General features: G+C 33.6%; 1 protein-coding gene across 14 annotated transcripts in view; it reads left to right on the top strand.

Annotated features, from left to right (window-relative positions):
• Positions 1-16,308, top strand: part of BLTP3B (bridge-like lipid transfer protein family member 3B) — a 92,349-nt gene that overhangs the window by 39,762 nt on the left and 36,279 nt on the right. For all 14 annotated transcript variants that reach the window (XR_010835881.1, XR_010835880.1, XM_067009957.1 and 11 more), the window contains 5 exons: positions 395-486; positions 4,019-4,208; positions 5,069-5,209; positions 7,061-7,231; positions 11,696-11,876. Coding sequence is in view for 12 of the 14 variants with exons in the window: in XM_067009957.1 (XP_066866058.1) it covers positions 395-486; positions 4,019-4,208; positions 5,069-5,209; positions 7,061-7,231; positions 11,696-11,876 (775 nt within the window). In the remaining 2 variants the exon portion in view is untranslated. The remainder of the gene's footprint in view (positions 1-394; positions 487-4,018; positions 4,209-5,068; positions 5,210-7,060; positions 7,232-11,695; positions 11,877-16,308) is intronic.

The following is a 16,308-nucleotide window of genomic DNA, read 5'->3' as shown; positions in this document are numbered from 1 at the left end:
ATTAAAGCTCAGGTTTAAGCTTTTAGAGGTGGTTTAGTCCTATTTATTAATAAATAATCTAATTTATCAATTAATAATGTAGTACACTCTGGGATTAGCGATTATACGTCTGTAAAACCTGATGATCTCAGCAGTATATGGTTACTTCTTATAGTTTTTTTCTCCTATACTCCTGTAATAAGCTTTTCCACCAGATAATAAGTGCTTTGAGAAAGGACTAGCACTTTATTTTTAGTATTTCTCTTTTTAGACCTTTAGAGAAACATTTAAAATGACGCTGCTTACTTACTGTTTTCTTGCTCCTAAAGAAATGAAAGAGAAAATAGTCTTAAATAATATCTACATAATATACATAAAATATCTAATGTTTACATTTTTAATATATTTTTATTAGTCCTTGGATAAAGTAATAATGGAAATGAGTACATGTGAAGAACCACGAAACCCAAATGGCCCATCACCAATTGCAACTGCTTCAGGACAAAGGTAAGCTATTTCCATTAATCTGTATGACTGGCAAAGGAAATTATTTTTCTGTTATCTGCAGTAATGGGACATAAAGTAAAATTTCCTACCTTCAGTTTCTATTTTAGTCACTTCTCCCATCAAACATTTTACAGTTTCAGTAAATACGTTGCAAAAGTAGCAGAATTGATTTTTAGCCTCTTTTATTCATCTTGCTTTCCTTGATATTAAATACTAATGATCAGTCAAATGCAGAGCAGTAGCAGAAAATGAAAGGAGAAGAGCTTAGGCATTCTAAATCAGATAGTCTCTTACTTGGTCTCTGAATACTTTCTCTGTATAACATTTGTTCTATGCATCAGTGGAATTTTTATGACTCTTAAGAGTTAAGTTGATGCCTTAAAAAATTATAGACCTTTCGGATTACTCTAAAATTCATTAAATATAGAATGCTCACACTTTACACAGATTGAATTTTGATAGATAAAAATCAGATGTTAATAAAGTAGGAGCATGGGGAACATTTCACAAAGCTGCCTTGAGAAGTTAGAATAGTTCTTAAAAAATAGATCTTCAAAAACTTACCTATTTATCTTTGCATTCAGTAAATTTGGATCTTATATTATATATCATTTCCTCAAAACAGGTTTTCTGCACTATTTTTGGATGGTGCAGCTATTCACGTAAAAAGTTTACATTGATTTTAATGTGATTAGTACCTCCTCATGTTGTACAACATGGCAGCCCTGAACATCTACAGTATTCTAGGTGTTGTATAAAACCAGTGATAAACTCTTCTTGAGAATAAACATGCACATACAGATACACACACATACTCTCTTTCTTGCACTCTCATATTTTCCTCCTCTTTCACCAAGGTTGAGCCACCATTTATTAATGCATTCTGTGAGAATACCTGCAGTCTGATCAGTGGCTTTTCGTGTGGGAATCAAATGGTGATCCATCCACTGCTGAGAGTTGACTGAAGGCCAGATTTATCAGATATACAGTTTATATTTGGACTATATGTAATAGTGATGGGGAAAAGAGCTTTCACATTAACTTCTTTGTAGTTTATGTATTTTCCAGCAATTTGAGATTTTAAAGTTTAGATTATGATTTCAGGTTAGATAGAGTAGGTTGGAGCAGTTGATCTTAAAATTGGCTAGACTCAGAAAAATTGGAGAAAAAGTTGAGATGTTTATAAGACTATTAAAAGGGCAAAAGAGAATCAGGAAAGTTGCTATAAAGAAATGATTTATTTTAATTAGGTGTGGCAGAAATTAGGTATTTTCTTATTGTATGCTAAGTATAGTTGATAGTGTTCTTCCCAATTCATTTTTTTATAGTATCAGCAAGCTTTATAATTTTGGCTTTGTAATCATATGATGGTAATCCTTATATTGTATGGTAGTATGTTAATCTATTTCTATGTTTTCCAGACTTGCCTAATTGTAGCAGTCATTTAGGGTGCTTATGAAATTCTCAGGGTTTTTTAGGCTCCTCTTTTAAAATTTTGATTCATTAGGTCTAGAATGGTTATCAAGAATATGAATATGTATTTTCAACAATTCTTTATAGTCATGCAATTTAAGGAAACACTGATCTATTTGCTTTTATTTCTAGCTAAGAGATTAAAATAGAGGGAAATTAACGATTAATAGGGTGGCCCTTCCTTCTGTGCAGAACCTGTAGGCTAACAATGCTCCCAAGATTGATGGTCTAGTAAACTTTGTAAATTCAGAAATTTGATTTTATCACTTCACATGAAGGAGATAAACATTTATGTGAAGATTAACCAAACTCAGAAGAGACTTATTTGTAAACTGAAATTTCGTTTATAATGGATGACATAAACCAGAAACATGTAGACATTAGTCATTGAGTCCGCCTTCACCCCTCTGATGGTAAATCGTCCAATACAATTGTAGCACTTTTTAATGTGCATAGATTAGAGTAGATGGATTTGGATATTCCAAAGGGTATTCTCAGATAAATATTATAGAAATATTCTTCCAACTCCAGGAATACTTCTGTCTAAGTGACCAGTATTTGTCCTTAGGATCACAGCAGCTCCTCCCTAGGATGCTGATGAGTTCTTCCTCTTCAGTTCTCAATTTTCTAAACCCCAGGTAGACAACCACCTTTTTTTTTTTAATAACAAAATTACCTCAGTCAAGCCAAGGACTGTATAAATTACTACACATATACCATTTCACTTAAGGACCACAGCAACCTTTTGAAATAGGTATGATTTTCATTTTACAAATGATGAAACTGAGGCTCAGAGACTTCCAATAGTATTAACAATAATATACTACTATTTATAATACTATAAATAACAGTTATATCTTTTTCAGTATCATGAGTCCAGAGATGGACTATGTGGTTCATATGCATTATTTCATGCAATCTACATCTAACCTACAAAGTGTATCCTGATTTAAAAGATGTCATCTAAATTTTAGAAAAGATGAGTAATTTTATTTACTCATTAAGATAGTAAATCAAGAAGCATAGCAGCAGGTATAGAGGAGCAATGTGCATGATCATTAAAAATGATGGCCTCACTTTTATGCGTGTTGGCTTTGAAATGTGTGAGAAGCAGCCAGGTAGAGCTATCTGGTGGACATTTGAATTTTACAGTCTGAAGTTACAGCAAGAGATCTGGATAGTGATATAGATTTAGGAATAATGGTCATAATTGAAGTAAGGTGCCAATTTGGCAAACTTTCACCACCTCCCTGCCAAAATATACTGATAGTCTATATTCAAGTCATACTGTACTTATCATTCTTGAAATGTGACCTTTACTTTATTATTCTCCATGTCTTTGCTCATGCTTTTCCCTATTCTAAGATTTCCCTTCCTTTTCATCCCTCCTTGAGGAAAGTTCATCTTTCTTTCCTGGATATATTTCTCATTAACTATAGACAGTTTCTTCCTCTACCAAGTGTACTGATGATTCCTTTTTAAAAACACTTAATTACAGATTGCCTCATGTTTCAGTTGCTAGGATATGTACTTTTTTTTCCCATCCAAGTAACGTGCAAACCCTGTAATGCTACAACTCTACTTTGGTTTTCTTTATGTCCTAGCATCGTTCCCATCATAGATGCTCAATATTTGCTGAAATGAATTAGAGAACGTGAACTTTTTCTGACCTTATTTCTAAATTATGAGATTATATTCCACTTGGACTCTGCAACCTTATTTGTGTCAAGAATTTAGCCCTATTACTTACTTCATTGATGCCAGTTATCTGCACTAACGCTTTTTGAGAATAGGCAACTTTGGAAGGTGATTATAATAATTTAGAGAGTAACTTCCAATTTTAAAAACCTTTTATCATTTTGAGAAGAACATTTTTTTTGTAACTTACATGTAACCAGACTAGATTATTGTTTTAACAAAAATGTGTCTTGTTAAACAAAAATGAATACTATTATGGCAGTTTGTGTACTTGTGTGAGAATATTAACAAAACTTTTTCACTTCTAATGATTTTATTTTGGTTTTAGTGCATTATATTTTGTTCTGCTCTGTTTTTCCAGTGAATACGGCTTTGCTGAAAAAGTAGTTGAGGGAATTACTGTTTCTGTAAATTCCATTGTCATCCGCATTGGAGCAAAAGCCTTCAATGCATCCTTTGAACTTTCCCAGCTACGGATCTATAGTGTAAATGCGAACTGGGAACATGGAGATTTAAGATTTGCTCGTATTCAGGATCCACAGAGAGGAGAGGTAAAGATTTTTTCCTTTTCTTTCTTTGTTTTAAAAATGTTTTAGTCATTGATTAATATGAAAGCGTATTTACAATGGTGTGTTAGTTTCTGCTTTATAACAAAGTAAATCAGCTATACATATACATGTTCCCATATATCTTCCCTCTTGCATCTCCCTCCTTCCCACCCTCCCTATCCCACCCCTCTAGGTGGTCACAAAGCACCGAGCTGATCTCCCTGTGCTATGCGGCTGCTTCCCACTAGCTATCTGTTTTACATTTAGTAGTATATATAAGTCCATACTACTCTCTCCAATAAAGATGTTAAAAAAATTTTTTTTTAATAAATAAATTTTTTTAAAGTATATTTAAAATAATTATTTTTTATGGTTGCCTATATTCACATACTACTATATTTACTTTTGCCCTTTAACTATACTTTTCTCTGTACTACTTTTAATCATTTAATTATATAATGTGCATATTTTAATGTTTTTACTGTAATATTTCAACTTAGAGTTTATGAGTCCTATTTTAACTTCTTAGCTTCTCAGAATTGAATTTTAAATATACATAACTAAAATATGTTTTTAAAATTCTTTTTGGTTATATAATTCAAATGTTCTTTGTGCTTTATATTAAAATTAAATTACTTAGAATAAAACTGTTAACAGCTTTACAGATGATGAATATAATTATGAAGATGTGTTACTGAATTTGGAATTCTACAATTTAAAAAAATTAAAGCATAGTGAATAGATCTAGAATGTCATATGAAAATTAGTGAAGAGATACATTTTTATAATAACTTGTTTTTACAAATCTACATTTTTCTTATTCTATTTTGTGTAAGTGAAGCTAATCTCTATATTCTCTTTAGGTTTTGACCTTTAAGGAAATAAATTGGCAGATGATTCGAATAGAGGCAGATGCTACCCAAAGCTCACATCTTGAAATTATGTGTGCTCCTGTTAGATTAATAACCAACCAATCAAAAATCAGAGTCACACTTAAAAGAAGAGTAAGTCAACAGGGTTACCTTTATGATTTATGTGATAACTATTAGAATTGATGGGAAATTTTAAATTATTTTTTAGCTGAAATATTGGCATATTAAAACAGTGCAAAATAAAAGGAAATATAGTGCCTCAAGCAATATTTGAAGAAATATAGTGTAATGATAACATTTTTCAGGTTTCTAAGTTTAATATTTAGATTTTTTTTAATGTGACTTTATTTGGAAATAGGGTCTTTTAAAAAAATTTATTTATTTAATTTATTTATTTTTGGCTGCATTGGGTCTTCGTTGCTGCACCTGGGCTTTCTCCAGTTGCCGCGAGTGGGGGCTACTCTTTGTTGCGGTGCATGGGCTTCCTTATTGCTGTGGCTTCTCTTGTTGTGGAGCACGGGCTCTAGAGCACAGGCTCAGTAGTTGTGGTGCGCGGGCTTAGTTGCTCCGTGGCATGTGGGATCTTCCCAGACCAGGGCTTGAACCCATGTCCTCTGCATTGGCAGGCAGATTCTTAACCACTGTGCCACCAGGGAAGCCCGCAGATTTTTATTTTTGATAAATTGAATAGATTTCTCAGTTATCAAATATTTATTGAACATTAACTGTTTTATAATTTTATTTCTTCTTATTGAATCTTGCTCAGGAGTGGGTAAACGGTAAAGTCTTCACTGTTAGTAATCAAAACAACTAGTTTTAGAAGGTTAAGATATGAGTGGTAATTTAGATAAATAGGGATGATAGCTACTTAAGGATGTCAGTATTTGAGAGTCCACTGTGGATTGTGATGAAATTTAATGAGGGGAAGTAATGACTTTTTTAAAAACTTGGCTCAATTAAAATCTCAACAATATGTTTCCTAGTACTAGACACAAATCACTGTACTAAATTAAATTGAAAAGAATTTTTCAGAGTATGACACTTAATACAGATATTCTAAAGTGTGAAATATGGTTAAAATAACATTTCAGTTTTTAATTAATTTTGTTTAAGATTTATTTATTTTTGGCTGTATCAGGTCTTAGTTGAGGCATGTGGGATCTTTTGCTGCGGCACACGGGCTTCTCTCTTGTTGTGACGTGTGGGTTTTCTCTTCTCTAGTTGTGGCACGCAGGCTCCAGGATACGTGGGCTCTGTATTTGTGGCCCGTGGGTTCCATAGCACGTAGTTTGTGGCACATGGGCTCTAGTTGAGGCGTACGAGCCCAGTAGTTGTGGTGCGTGGGCTTAGTTGCCCCACGCATGTAGGATCTTAGTTCCCTGCCCAGAGATCGAACCAGCTTCCCATGCTTTGTAAGGCAGATTCTTTACCACTGGACCACCAGGGAAGTCCCTTTAATTAATTTGAATGCCCCTTTTTCTACTAGAATTACAGTTGACCCTTGAACAACACAGTTTTGAACTGCATGGGTCCACTTATATGTAGATATTTTTCAATAGTAAATACTACAGTACTACATGGTCTGAGGTTGGTTGAATCTGTGGATGTGGAGGAACTTTGGATACAGAGGGCCGGCTATAAATTATATGCATTAACCCCCGCATTGTTCAAGGGTCAACTGGGGTTGAATTAACCTAGGTAATTGTATGATTTATTAGCTATAAATGAAAAATTAAATTATATAAATACTTGTACCTATATAACTTGTTCCTGTTAAAGTACAGGAATCTGTCAGTCTTTTTTACCACTGTATCTCCAATACTAGGAGATATTCCTTCCATATTATAGGAACTCAATAAATATTTCGTGAATAAGGAAGGATCCATATTTAAACCATTGAAAAATTTTAAACTTTTAAAAGATACAAGTGCATTATAAGTTTTATTTCTTGGCTTAATTTTATGGATCATTTTTTCCTGACAGTTAAAGGACTGCAATGTCATTGCAACAAAGTTAGTTCTAATGCTGGATGACTTATTATGGGTTTTAACGGATTCCCAGTTGAAGGCTATGGTACAATATGCAAAATCTCTTAGTGAAGCAATAGAAAAATCAACAGAACAAAGGAAGAGTATGGCTCCTGAACCTACACAGGTATGCTATTATATGTTCATAGGAAAAGCACTTCAGTTTACATGTAAATGGTTTAAAAATCAGAATGGTTGGTTGTTTTCTTTATGCAAAATAGATTATAATACTCTGAGTCCAAGAATCTTCTTATATATCTTACTATATTAATTTTACCTACATGTATCTATATGAAAGCATATATTAAATGTATTTCTGTCTGTATAGTGCTTATCTTGTTTGGAGGTCTGTGCTTGGCATCAGAGTTACTGATAACATAAAAGTATTTTGATGTTATAAATACTTCTTTTCAGGAAGTTAAAAAAATACAATTTAAAAATTACTAAAGTAAGTGCAAAAGGAAAATACCTGGGTAATTATAGTCAAGGGAAAGAATGTAAGGATTAATATTAAAATAGGAAACTAAAGCCCTAGGGAATTGCTGAAGTTGAACACAAAACTGTTAGAATTGTCTAATGGCTGGGATGAAAATGGGAGAAGCTATTTATTGATCACTTTCTTAAAATCAGATGCATTACTAGTTTTTTCTTAAAAGAAAAAGGTTTTCTAATCTTTCCTAGTAGTAAATTCTGAGAATTTGACATGAAGATTTTTGTAGAAGGGACATTGAAAATCCCAATGTGTAGCGTCTTTTGATCATTTTATAAGTACGATTGAGTTTTTATATCTATCCAATAAAGACTTAAAGGATATTGTGAAATCATACTTCTATGAATTATTTCATTAGAAACAGAGTAATTACATCTTAGATATATAGCTTGTTGGTGATCTGGCTGGTGCATGGCTTTCCTATGACTATCAAATTGGGATTGTTTACTGCCTGTCTGCTTTGTCATAAGGTGCAGGGCTACATGCTGTGGATGTAAAAATAAATACTGTCTGATCCTGCCCTCAAGGATCTCAGTGTAATGGGGAATCAAATATAAAACAAATCATTGCAGTTCAACATAAATGCTAGAGTGCAGAATTAAAAATGGGGATGAGGAGATTATAGAAGCACAGAGAAGTTTTAATCAACTGCTTGTGGAGTTTGGAAAGGTTTCACAAAGAGGATAATGAAGTTAAGTCTTAAAAATGAGTAGAAGTTTCCAGGTGAGGGAAAGGATATTTTGGATGAGGAAATAGAATCTGCAAAAGTATGATGGTGTTAAAGAGCATGGTATTTTCTGATAAAAATAAGGGGTTTGGTGTTCCTAGAGCATTATTTTGAGAGTGAGGTACACATGCCTTGTGAATATATGACAACTTTCCAAGCTTTAAAGAAATTGTTTCACATCTTCCATTTTGATGTGTACTCTTTCTTAAATTTGGGCTACGTGACAATGTTCTTGTGTTAAGATGTCAGACTGGTTCTCCCTTTCCATATACTCCTATCCTAGTATCCTACTTTACAAATGAAAGGCATTCTTCTTACTCATCCTCATTCTTACTCTGATGGATTTGTTGGGGGTGGGGGGGTGGGGGTGGGGAAGGGAGGGTTTTGACTCAAAAACTTCTGGAAAATAAGACAGGCAATTTGAAATATTGCTGTCCATGTTGGAAGTGAATGACCCATGACAGACTAACAAATTAGGTGATTCCCACTTCTTTGCTTTCAACACATTTGAAGGAAGTTTAATAAATCAGCTGCTAGACTATTAAAAATAAATTTTTACAATAGATCACTTTGTGAATCCTGGCATGTAACTTGAAAGAGTTCAAAGAATCGTTCACATTGCTAAAACAAAATTCATTTCATTCTAATCTACTTATTTATGTGAACAAAGTTTCCCAGAGCTTTAAACGATAAAAACAAACAGAATTGATGGTGAACCCTATATCATTCTACCAATAATTAATATTTATCCAATAAGATGTCTTCATAATTCTTCAAGGGAACCTAATTTTAAAAGTTTGATGAACAGAATACTGGACCATAGCATAGAATAGAGTTTTCTTAAGCAGGTAGCCTGAGTTTAAGCAGGAGTAAGTGGCAACTAGACATAATGAGCATTATATGTTTACTTTTCCTATAGGCATGCAGAAGCCAATGGAAGTTTTTAAATAGGAAACAAAAGTCAAGTATGACATGGTGGTATTATAGAGGGTAGACTGAAGAGTAGAAAGATTGCGATTCTAGGGGAGGGGTGGACTTGGACCTCTGGAAATGGTTTGCAAGAAGAAAAAACAAGCCAAATTGGGGAAAGACATCTGAGTCTTTCACCAGTTGAGGATAAAGAAGAGAGATTTGAGAACTTTTCAAATAATTGGTAATTCCATTAGCCAATAGAGTAAACGCAGAAGGAAGCAGGTTTGATTAGGGGATGTAAGGCTGAGAAAAGGTAATAATGAGTTCCATTTTGGAGTGGGAAAAATAATTAAAGAAATACAGGAGATAATATTTTACAATATTACCATCATATAGTGAGAGGCCCGCGCACCGCGATGAAGAGTAGCCCCTGCTCGACGCAGCTGGAGAAAGCCCTCGCGCAGAAACGAAGACCCAACACAGCCAAAAATAAATAAATAAATTAATAAAAAACAAACAGACAAACAATATTACCATCATAGACATAAACACTAGTCTGTTAAGGCTTGCAATAAGGATTTATGTAGCTTAGGATGTCATTAACAAAGATGGTAATTGAAATTAAAGACCAATAGACAAAGTGTTGATGTTACTGTAGCTCTTACTTGTGCAATATGTGGATATGTTTATATAAAATAGAATGTAGATTAGGAAGCTAGATAAAGATAGAGCTTAGGCAACTAGAAACAAGGACAAAATTCTGTAATCCTACCACCATAACAAAACCCGTGTTAGCATTTTGAGGTATTTCCTTACAGAATTTTTGCCTAAGCATCTGCATTTTTTCCTAGTTTTAGTAAGGATGTAGTAGCAAACGGCTATAGTTTTCTTCCATGTCATCAGTATTTGTAATTAGTATTTTTTGTCACACCATAATATTTTATAGTAGATGTACTTAACCATTCACATTACTGTGGAGTTTCTTTCTTGGGTAGTAGTTGTCACGTCACTACTTTAGTTATCATACAGAATGTCCTGATCACTTGAGGTACCAAGAGAGTGCATTAGAGAGTGAAGTAGGTGACAGTTTTCCTTTGCTCAACTTTATAACTTGAGAGCTTTACAAACTTGAAAATTAAGAGTTTTTAAAGATTATTCATGAGGCAAAAGAGTTTATAGTGGCCCACTTTTCCCCCCACAAATGGCATCCAAAAACCTAAATCTACCTCAGTATGAAGAAAAGTGTTTGTAGGGAGATTAATGCTTATGTTTTTATTTGTATCAGTATTTGTCTTGATGAAAAAGAGAATACATGATTAAAGAAATACAGGAGAGTGTTTTCTTTCAAAACAGTACCATCGTAGACATAAATAATAGTCTATAAGGTTTTGAAAGTAGATGGGGGAAAACATAAGAAAAAGTAATTTTGCTGATGGAAATCAGTTTAACAGTTAATTAGTAAAAAAGCTTATTTGAGCCCCTAGAATTTAAGCCTTCACAACTATATTTCATCTTTGCTTTTCTTTAAATACTGTGGGCCCCAATCATTTTCATTGAGAGATTCTCATTTACTGAGTACACTTTGAAATTCTTTTACAGTATGACCATAGTTCCTACTATTAAGAATATGTATATTGTATACAAGCTATATGTATACAGTGCTTTAATTTTCTGTAAATAACTATACTTTTAATGAACTGTTCATAATTAGAAATTTTTTAAATATTTTAAATAAAAAATCTGGTCTTCATTTTGTTAATTGTTACCAGAGTTTCATGTATAGTTCTATGGCTAACATGTACATATCATCTCACAGTATTCTATGTATGCAGAGTTATTTTAGGCTGTTGGTGGTTCACAGATGTCTTTATTCTTCAACAGTATTCTGTTTTTTCTCTTTGGGGAGAAAAGAATGTGAACTCACAATCTGTTATAAATCTCTTCTGCTTTCTGGCTTCTTCAGATATCCAAGTTCAGAGGACATACCACACCTCTTAAGAGGCATGAGAGCACGTATAGTAGTACTAAATAATATCACAAGTGCTTTTACAAAGTAATGATTTATTTCTACAGGACATACAATAGTGTATATAGCTGATGTATACAGGGTTCACATTTGTTTTCTTTTTCAATATATAAAACTAATATTTAAATAAGCTGCCTTTAATAGTTAAAAATATATTTTCTAAAATAGGAAGGGCTATAAATATATAAATATAGCTATTCAAATATTTACTAAAACTATTGGATTCATAGTCAAATTATTTACAGTTCTCCAGTTTTTAGGTTTTAGTTTTATTCCTACATAATTCAGAAAATATTTTAGGAAACTGAGTTACTGATACAAAAGAAAATGTATTTGCTTATTTTTTATGACTTTATTACTAAAAATGTTTAAGTGTTTTGAGTGGGGAACGTCAAATATTTAACTTGCAGTGCTAAGGCAGTTTTGAATCTTTTAGATCTCTACAGTAGCCCCATCTACCCAGCAAGTGAAGACACCACAGACTTCAAATGCTCCTGATCTAAATGATGCAATTGTGAAACTATTCAGTGACTTTGATGTTAAAGAAACCTCCCATCATTTAGTGATTTCTCATCTAGATCTACACATATGTGATGATATTCATGCTAAAGAAAAAGGTAATAAATAATAAAAGCTGCTATTTGAAACTATTTTTGTTTTTTCTAGAACTTACTACACATCTGGATTGTTTATCGTATGCAATATGTAGTCTGTACTCTTAAGATAACTAGTCATAGTTTTATCATTCGTTGAGGTATGTAGATGAAAGGTGTAATTTTAAGCATTGTGTATTGGTATAAAATTTTATTTTGCTTTAATAGTTTAATAGTTAACTTAATAGTTTAATAGTTTAATAGTTAGCTGTCAATGCTAATGGTAAAATTAGTTTTTTTTTTTCACGACTGACATCCTTAGAGGTTGATGAAAAATTAGACTTGCCTTTGAATGAACTTTTTCATAATTTTGAAATTGCCTGTAAATTAAATTTTAGTCCACACTCAATTCATAATTATTTGCACATGTATTTTCACTTGATCTTAGCCAAAAGACCGAAAAGCGATGCACATGTATTTTCAGCATGATGGTTTATCTACATTTTTCTGACCCTATGTGCATATAAACACAACTATATGGCTGTTTAACATTTCTTATGTCTCCTTACTCCAGATCCTCCCTAAATTTGGTCAGGAAGCTAAATCCCAGTTAAGAAGGTTTCTTCTTTCCTTTTAGCTTTTGCTTCTCTTATTTTTCCCTATTTAGTAAACACAGGTAATGGGGTTAACAGGGAGCTGCTCCTGGTCACTTTGAAAAATCTGTGGTTCCATACTCTAAGTGCTGGGCATTTCTGTTTCTCCTCCAGAGAGTGTCTCTGGCCCATAAGTGTTGGAAGGATTCGTCAGGTAGTCCTGCCTCTAGGACAGTGTTTCTCACACCTTGGTGAGCATGAGACTCAAGCTGAGAATCTTTTTTAAATGGAGACATCCAACCTGGGGCCTCAGACCTGAATCAGAATCTATGTCTGTGAAAGTTGTTGCTCTGAATTTTTAAAGCTGAGAGAGTGAATATTGAGACCAACCCCTGTAACTTCTCTTGCTCCTATACTTAGCAATAGAAGTTACCTTGCCTCCCCAGAAAGGGCAGCCAATTATCAGCTACCAGATAAAAGGGTGGAGCAGAAAAGGTAAGGAAGATTTGGAGTTTGGAGAGAGATTTGCTGTTTTTCATTTGTCTACCTTTGTGTCATTTGGCTTGTAGTTGGCATCTTCTGCTTTAGTGATTTGAAAGGAAAATCAAAAAAAGTTAAAACAAACCAAGATAATAAAATGAGGGGTCAAGGTTAAGTGATCAGCAAAAAACCAGAAAAGTGTTTTCTCAGCTCTTTTACATTCTTCCCTCTATATTCCCTCATATAATAAGCTAAATGATGTTATTTAAGGAGAAAACCCCTCCACCAAAATAGCTTCCTCATCTTAAAGATCTGTAATCAGTTCTCTGCTATTCTAAAATCCAGAAGGGTCTGAAATGCTTTTTCATAAGTTTGTAAAGAATTCATTTGCTGGCAAAACTTCATCTAAATGAGCACGTTGCTATTTATCATCTTTCTTATACCCACTTAGTGTAAATACTTGAGTTTTGCTGCAGAATTACTATCTTTTGTTACTTAGTTCTGCCTCAGAACCTGCTGGCAGTGTTGTGTTTATATACATACATATACATGTATGTATACACAGATATACCTACATTACTTTAATAAGATCTAAAACAGTTCTGAATTCTGAAACATTTGGCTCCAAGGGTTTTAAATAAGGGACTGTAGATCTGTACTAGAAATTCTGCCAATTGAGATAAATTGCAGTTAACAAATTAATATAGAGAGTGTGTACATAGCTCTATACTAATTTGTATTTGATTTGTCTATGCAGTTTTAATGTTTAATTTTTATGTTGGAGCTACACTGACTTTTCATCTACTTCAGATTTCTTTTTTACCTTTTTATTTTTATTTTTTCTTCTAGTTTTATTGAGATATAATTGACATACAGCACTGTATAAGTTTAAGGCATACAGCATAATGATTTGACTTACATACATTATGAAATGATTATCACAATAAGTTTAGTGACCATCATCTCATATAGATACAAAATTAAAGAAATTAAAAATAAATTTTCCTTGTGATGAGAACTCTTAGGATTTATTCTCTTAACTTTCATGTACAACATATGGCAGTGTTAATTACATTGATCATGTTGTACATTATATTCCTAGTACTTATTTATCTTATAACTGAAAGTTTGTACCTTTTGACTGCCTTCATCACATTCTCCCTTCCCCCACCCCTTGCCTCTTGTAACCACAAATCTGATCTCTTTTTCTATGAGTTTGTTTGCTTTTGAAGTTTAGTTGACCTACAGCACTACATTAGTTCCTATTACACAACATAGTGATTCGTTATTTCTATACATTTCAAAATGATCACCATAATAAGTCTGGTTATGATCTGTCCCCATACAAAGATACTATGTAATTATTGACTATATTCCCCACACTACATTTCATACCCATGACTCATTTATTTCACAACTGGCAGTTTGTACCACTTAATCTCCCTCACCTATTTTTCTTCTTCCCCTATCCCCCTGCCCTCTGGCAATCACCTATTGACAGATACTGTATGATTTCACTTATATGTGGAATCTAAAAAATAAAATAAATGAACAGATATAATGAAACAGAAACAGAGTTTTAGATACTTCCAATCTTTTTTTTCCCTTGGAGCATCATTTATTTTCAATGGGGAGTCATTTAAAACATGATTTTTGGGGCTTCCCTGGTGGCGCAGTGGTTGCGAATCCGCCTGCCGATGCAGGGGACACGGGTTCGTGCCCCGGTCCGGGAAGATCTCACATGCCGCGGAGCGGCTGGGCCCGTGAGCCATGGCCACTGAGCCTGCGCGTCCGGAGCCTGTGCGTCCGGAGCCTGTGCTCTGCATTGGGAGAGGCCCGCGAATTGCAAAAAAAAAAAAAAAAAAAATTGCAGAATTCAAGAACATTTACAAAAGAAAGCATGAAATTTCAAAGGCATTTGTCACTAGTACCAGAGAACTAGGGTGCTCATACTTCTGCCATTCTTGGGTAGTTTACTGGCAGAGTTTGAGCAGCATAACTAGATTTCTGGCAACTCCAAATCATTGCAACTTCTATCCCCTGTGCCTTCAGTTGCTCCTGAATCTCTTCTCAGAAGTTTTATAAGCATAAGCATATTTGTCCAAAGCACAAGTAAATTTAATTAAGATTATGTCCACCAAAATCAAGCAACTCTTCATTTGAAATATTATTTTTAAAATTATCCCCAATTAAAGCACTATTTCAGCATACTATCCTGGTTAATGACACACGTCTGAAGTCAGATTGTCTGGACTCTCTACCATGCAACAGCTGTGTGACCTTGAATGAGTAACTTAACCTCTATGTTCTTCAATTTCATTGGCCCTTCATAAGAGTGTTACAAGATTTAAATGGGTCAACATTTGTAAAGCATCTAGAAAATTACTTGGAATATAATAAGTGGTACAAACCTTGTTGTGCAGAGCCCTCAAGTTTTATTTTTCTAAAGCTTTATTTTCAGGTAGAAGGAATATGGCTATCCATATAAGGAGTTCCATAACCTCATCTTGAGGTGATAACCTTGGGTGGAATATATCTATCGGTCAACTTTCTAACGATCCAACCTTTAGTAGCGTTAGAAGGGAAGGAAAAGTGCCAAAAAAAGAGAACTTCTTACCCTAAAGAGCTGTTTAAGGGTGTTTTGACATCCCAAAAAGCAATAGAAAGACTTGGACAAATGGAAGCCCTGTCAAATAGCATTTATTTTAAAAATGTGAGAGACTTGATCTCTGAATTTTATTTTGAAGAATCACATTTTAAACAAAGGGGCAAACATTAATGCCGCATTCTATTCAGTGGCATTTAAATAAGACCCAACTACATTTACTTAAGGGTGTTTTGGGGAGGTTGTTTTATTTTTTGTCTGATAGATTCTAAAAGCATAGATTCTATTCCAAATACCATATCTAAGAAATTACCTAAGCTTCTGCCCAACTAGATGACAGAAGCTTATTCTAAGAGTGAGGATCCATGCTTTTGCTCTATTATAATATACCCATAGTTAAATGGCAGTAAAAAACTAGCAATCTTAAGTTTTTCTGATAAGCCTGGCTTAATAATTCTCAAGCTTTTTAGTCTCAGGACCACTTTACACTCTCAAAAACTATTAAGAACTTTTTTTATGTGGATTATATCAATAAATATTTACAGAATTAGAACATTTGAAATGGAAAAAAAATTTTTTTTTAGGTACTTCCAATCTTAACATAGCTGTGTGACTTTAGAAAACTTACCTAACCTAGTAGATTCATTTGCTTCTTCAACAAGAGGCAGGATGATATAAGGTAGTGGTTAGGAGTTCCTGGTTTCAAAACCAGCCCTACACTAACTGATTGTATGACCTTGGCCTATGTACTTAATTTTCTTATCTAGAAAATAGGCAT

This window comes from Kogia breviceps, chromosome 12, assembly GCF_026419965.1.
Source record: "Kogia breviceps isolate mKogBre1 chromosome 12, mKogBre1 haplotype 1, whole genome shotgun sequence".
NCBI lineage: Eukaryota > Metazoa > Chordata > Mammalia > Artiodactyla > Physeteridae > Kogia > Kogia breviceps.
Note: the sequence above shows the minus strand (reverse complement) of the source record. Positions and strands in the feature narration are given on the sequence as shown.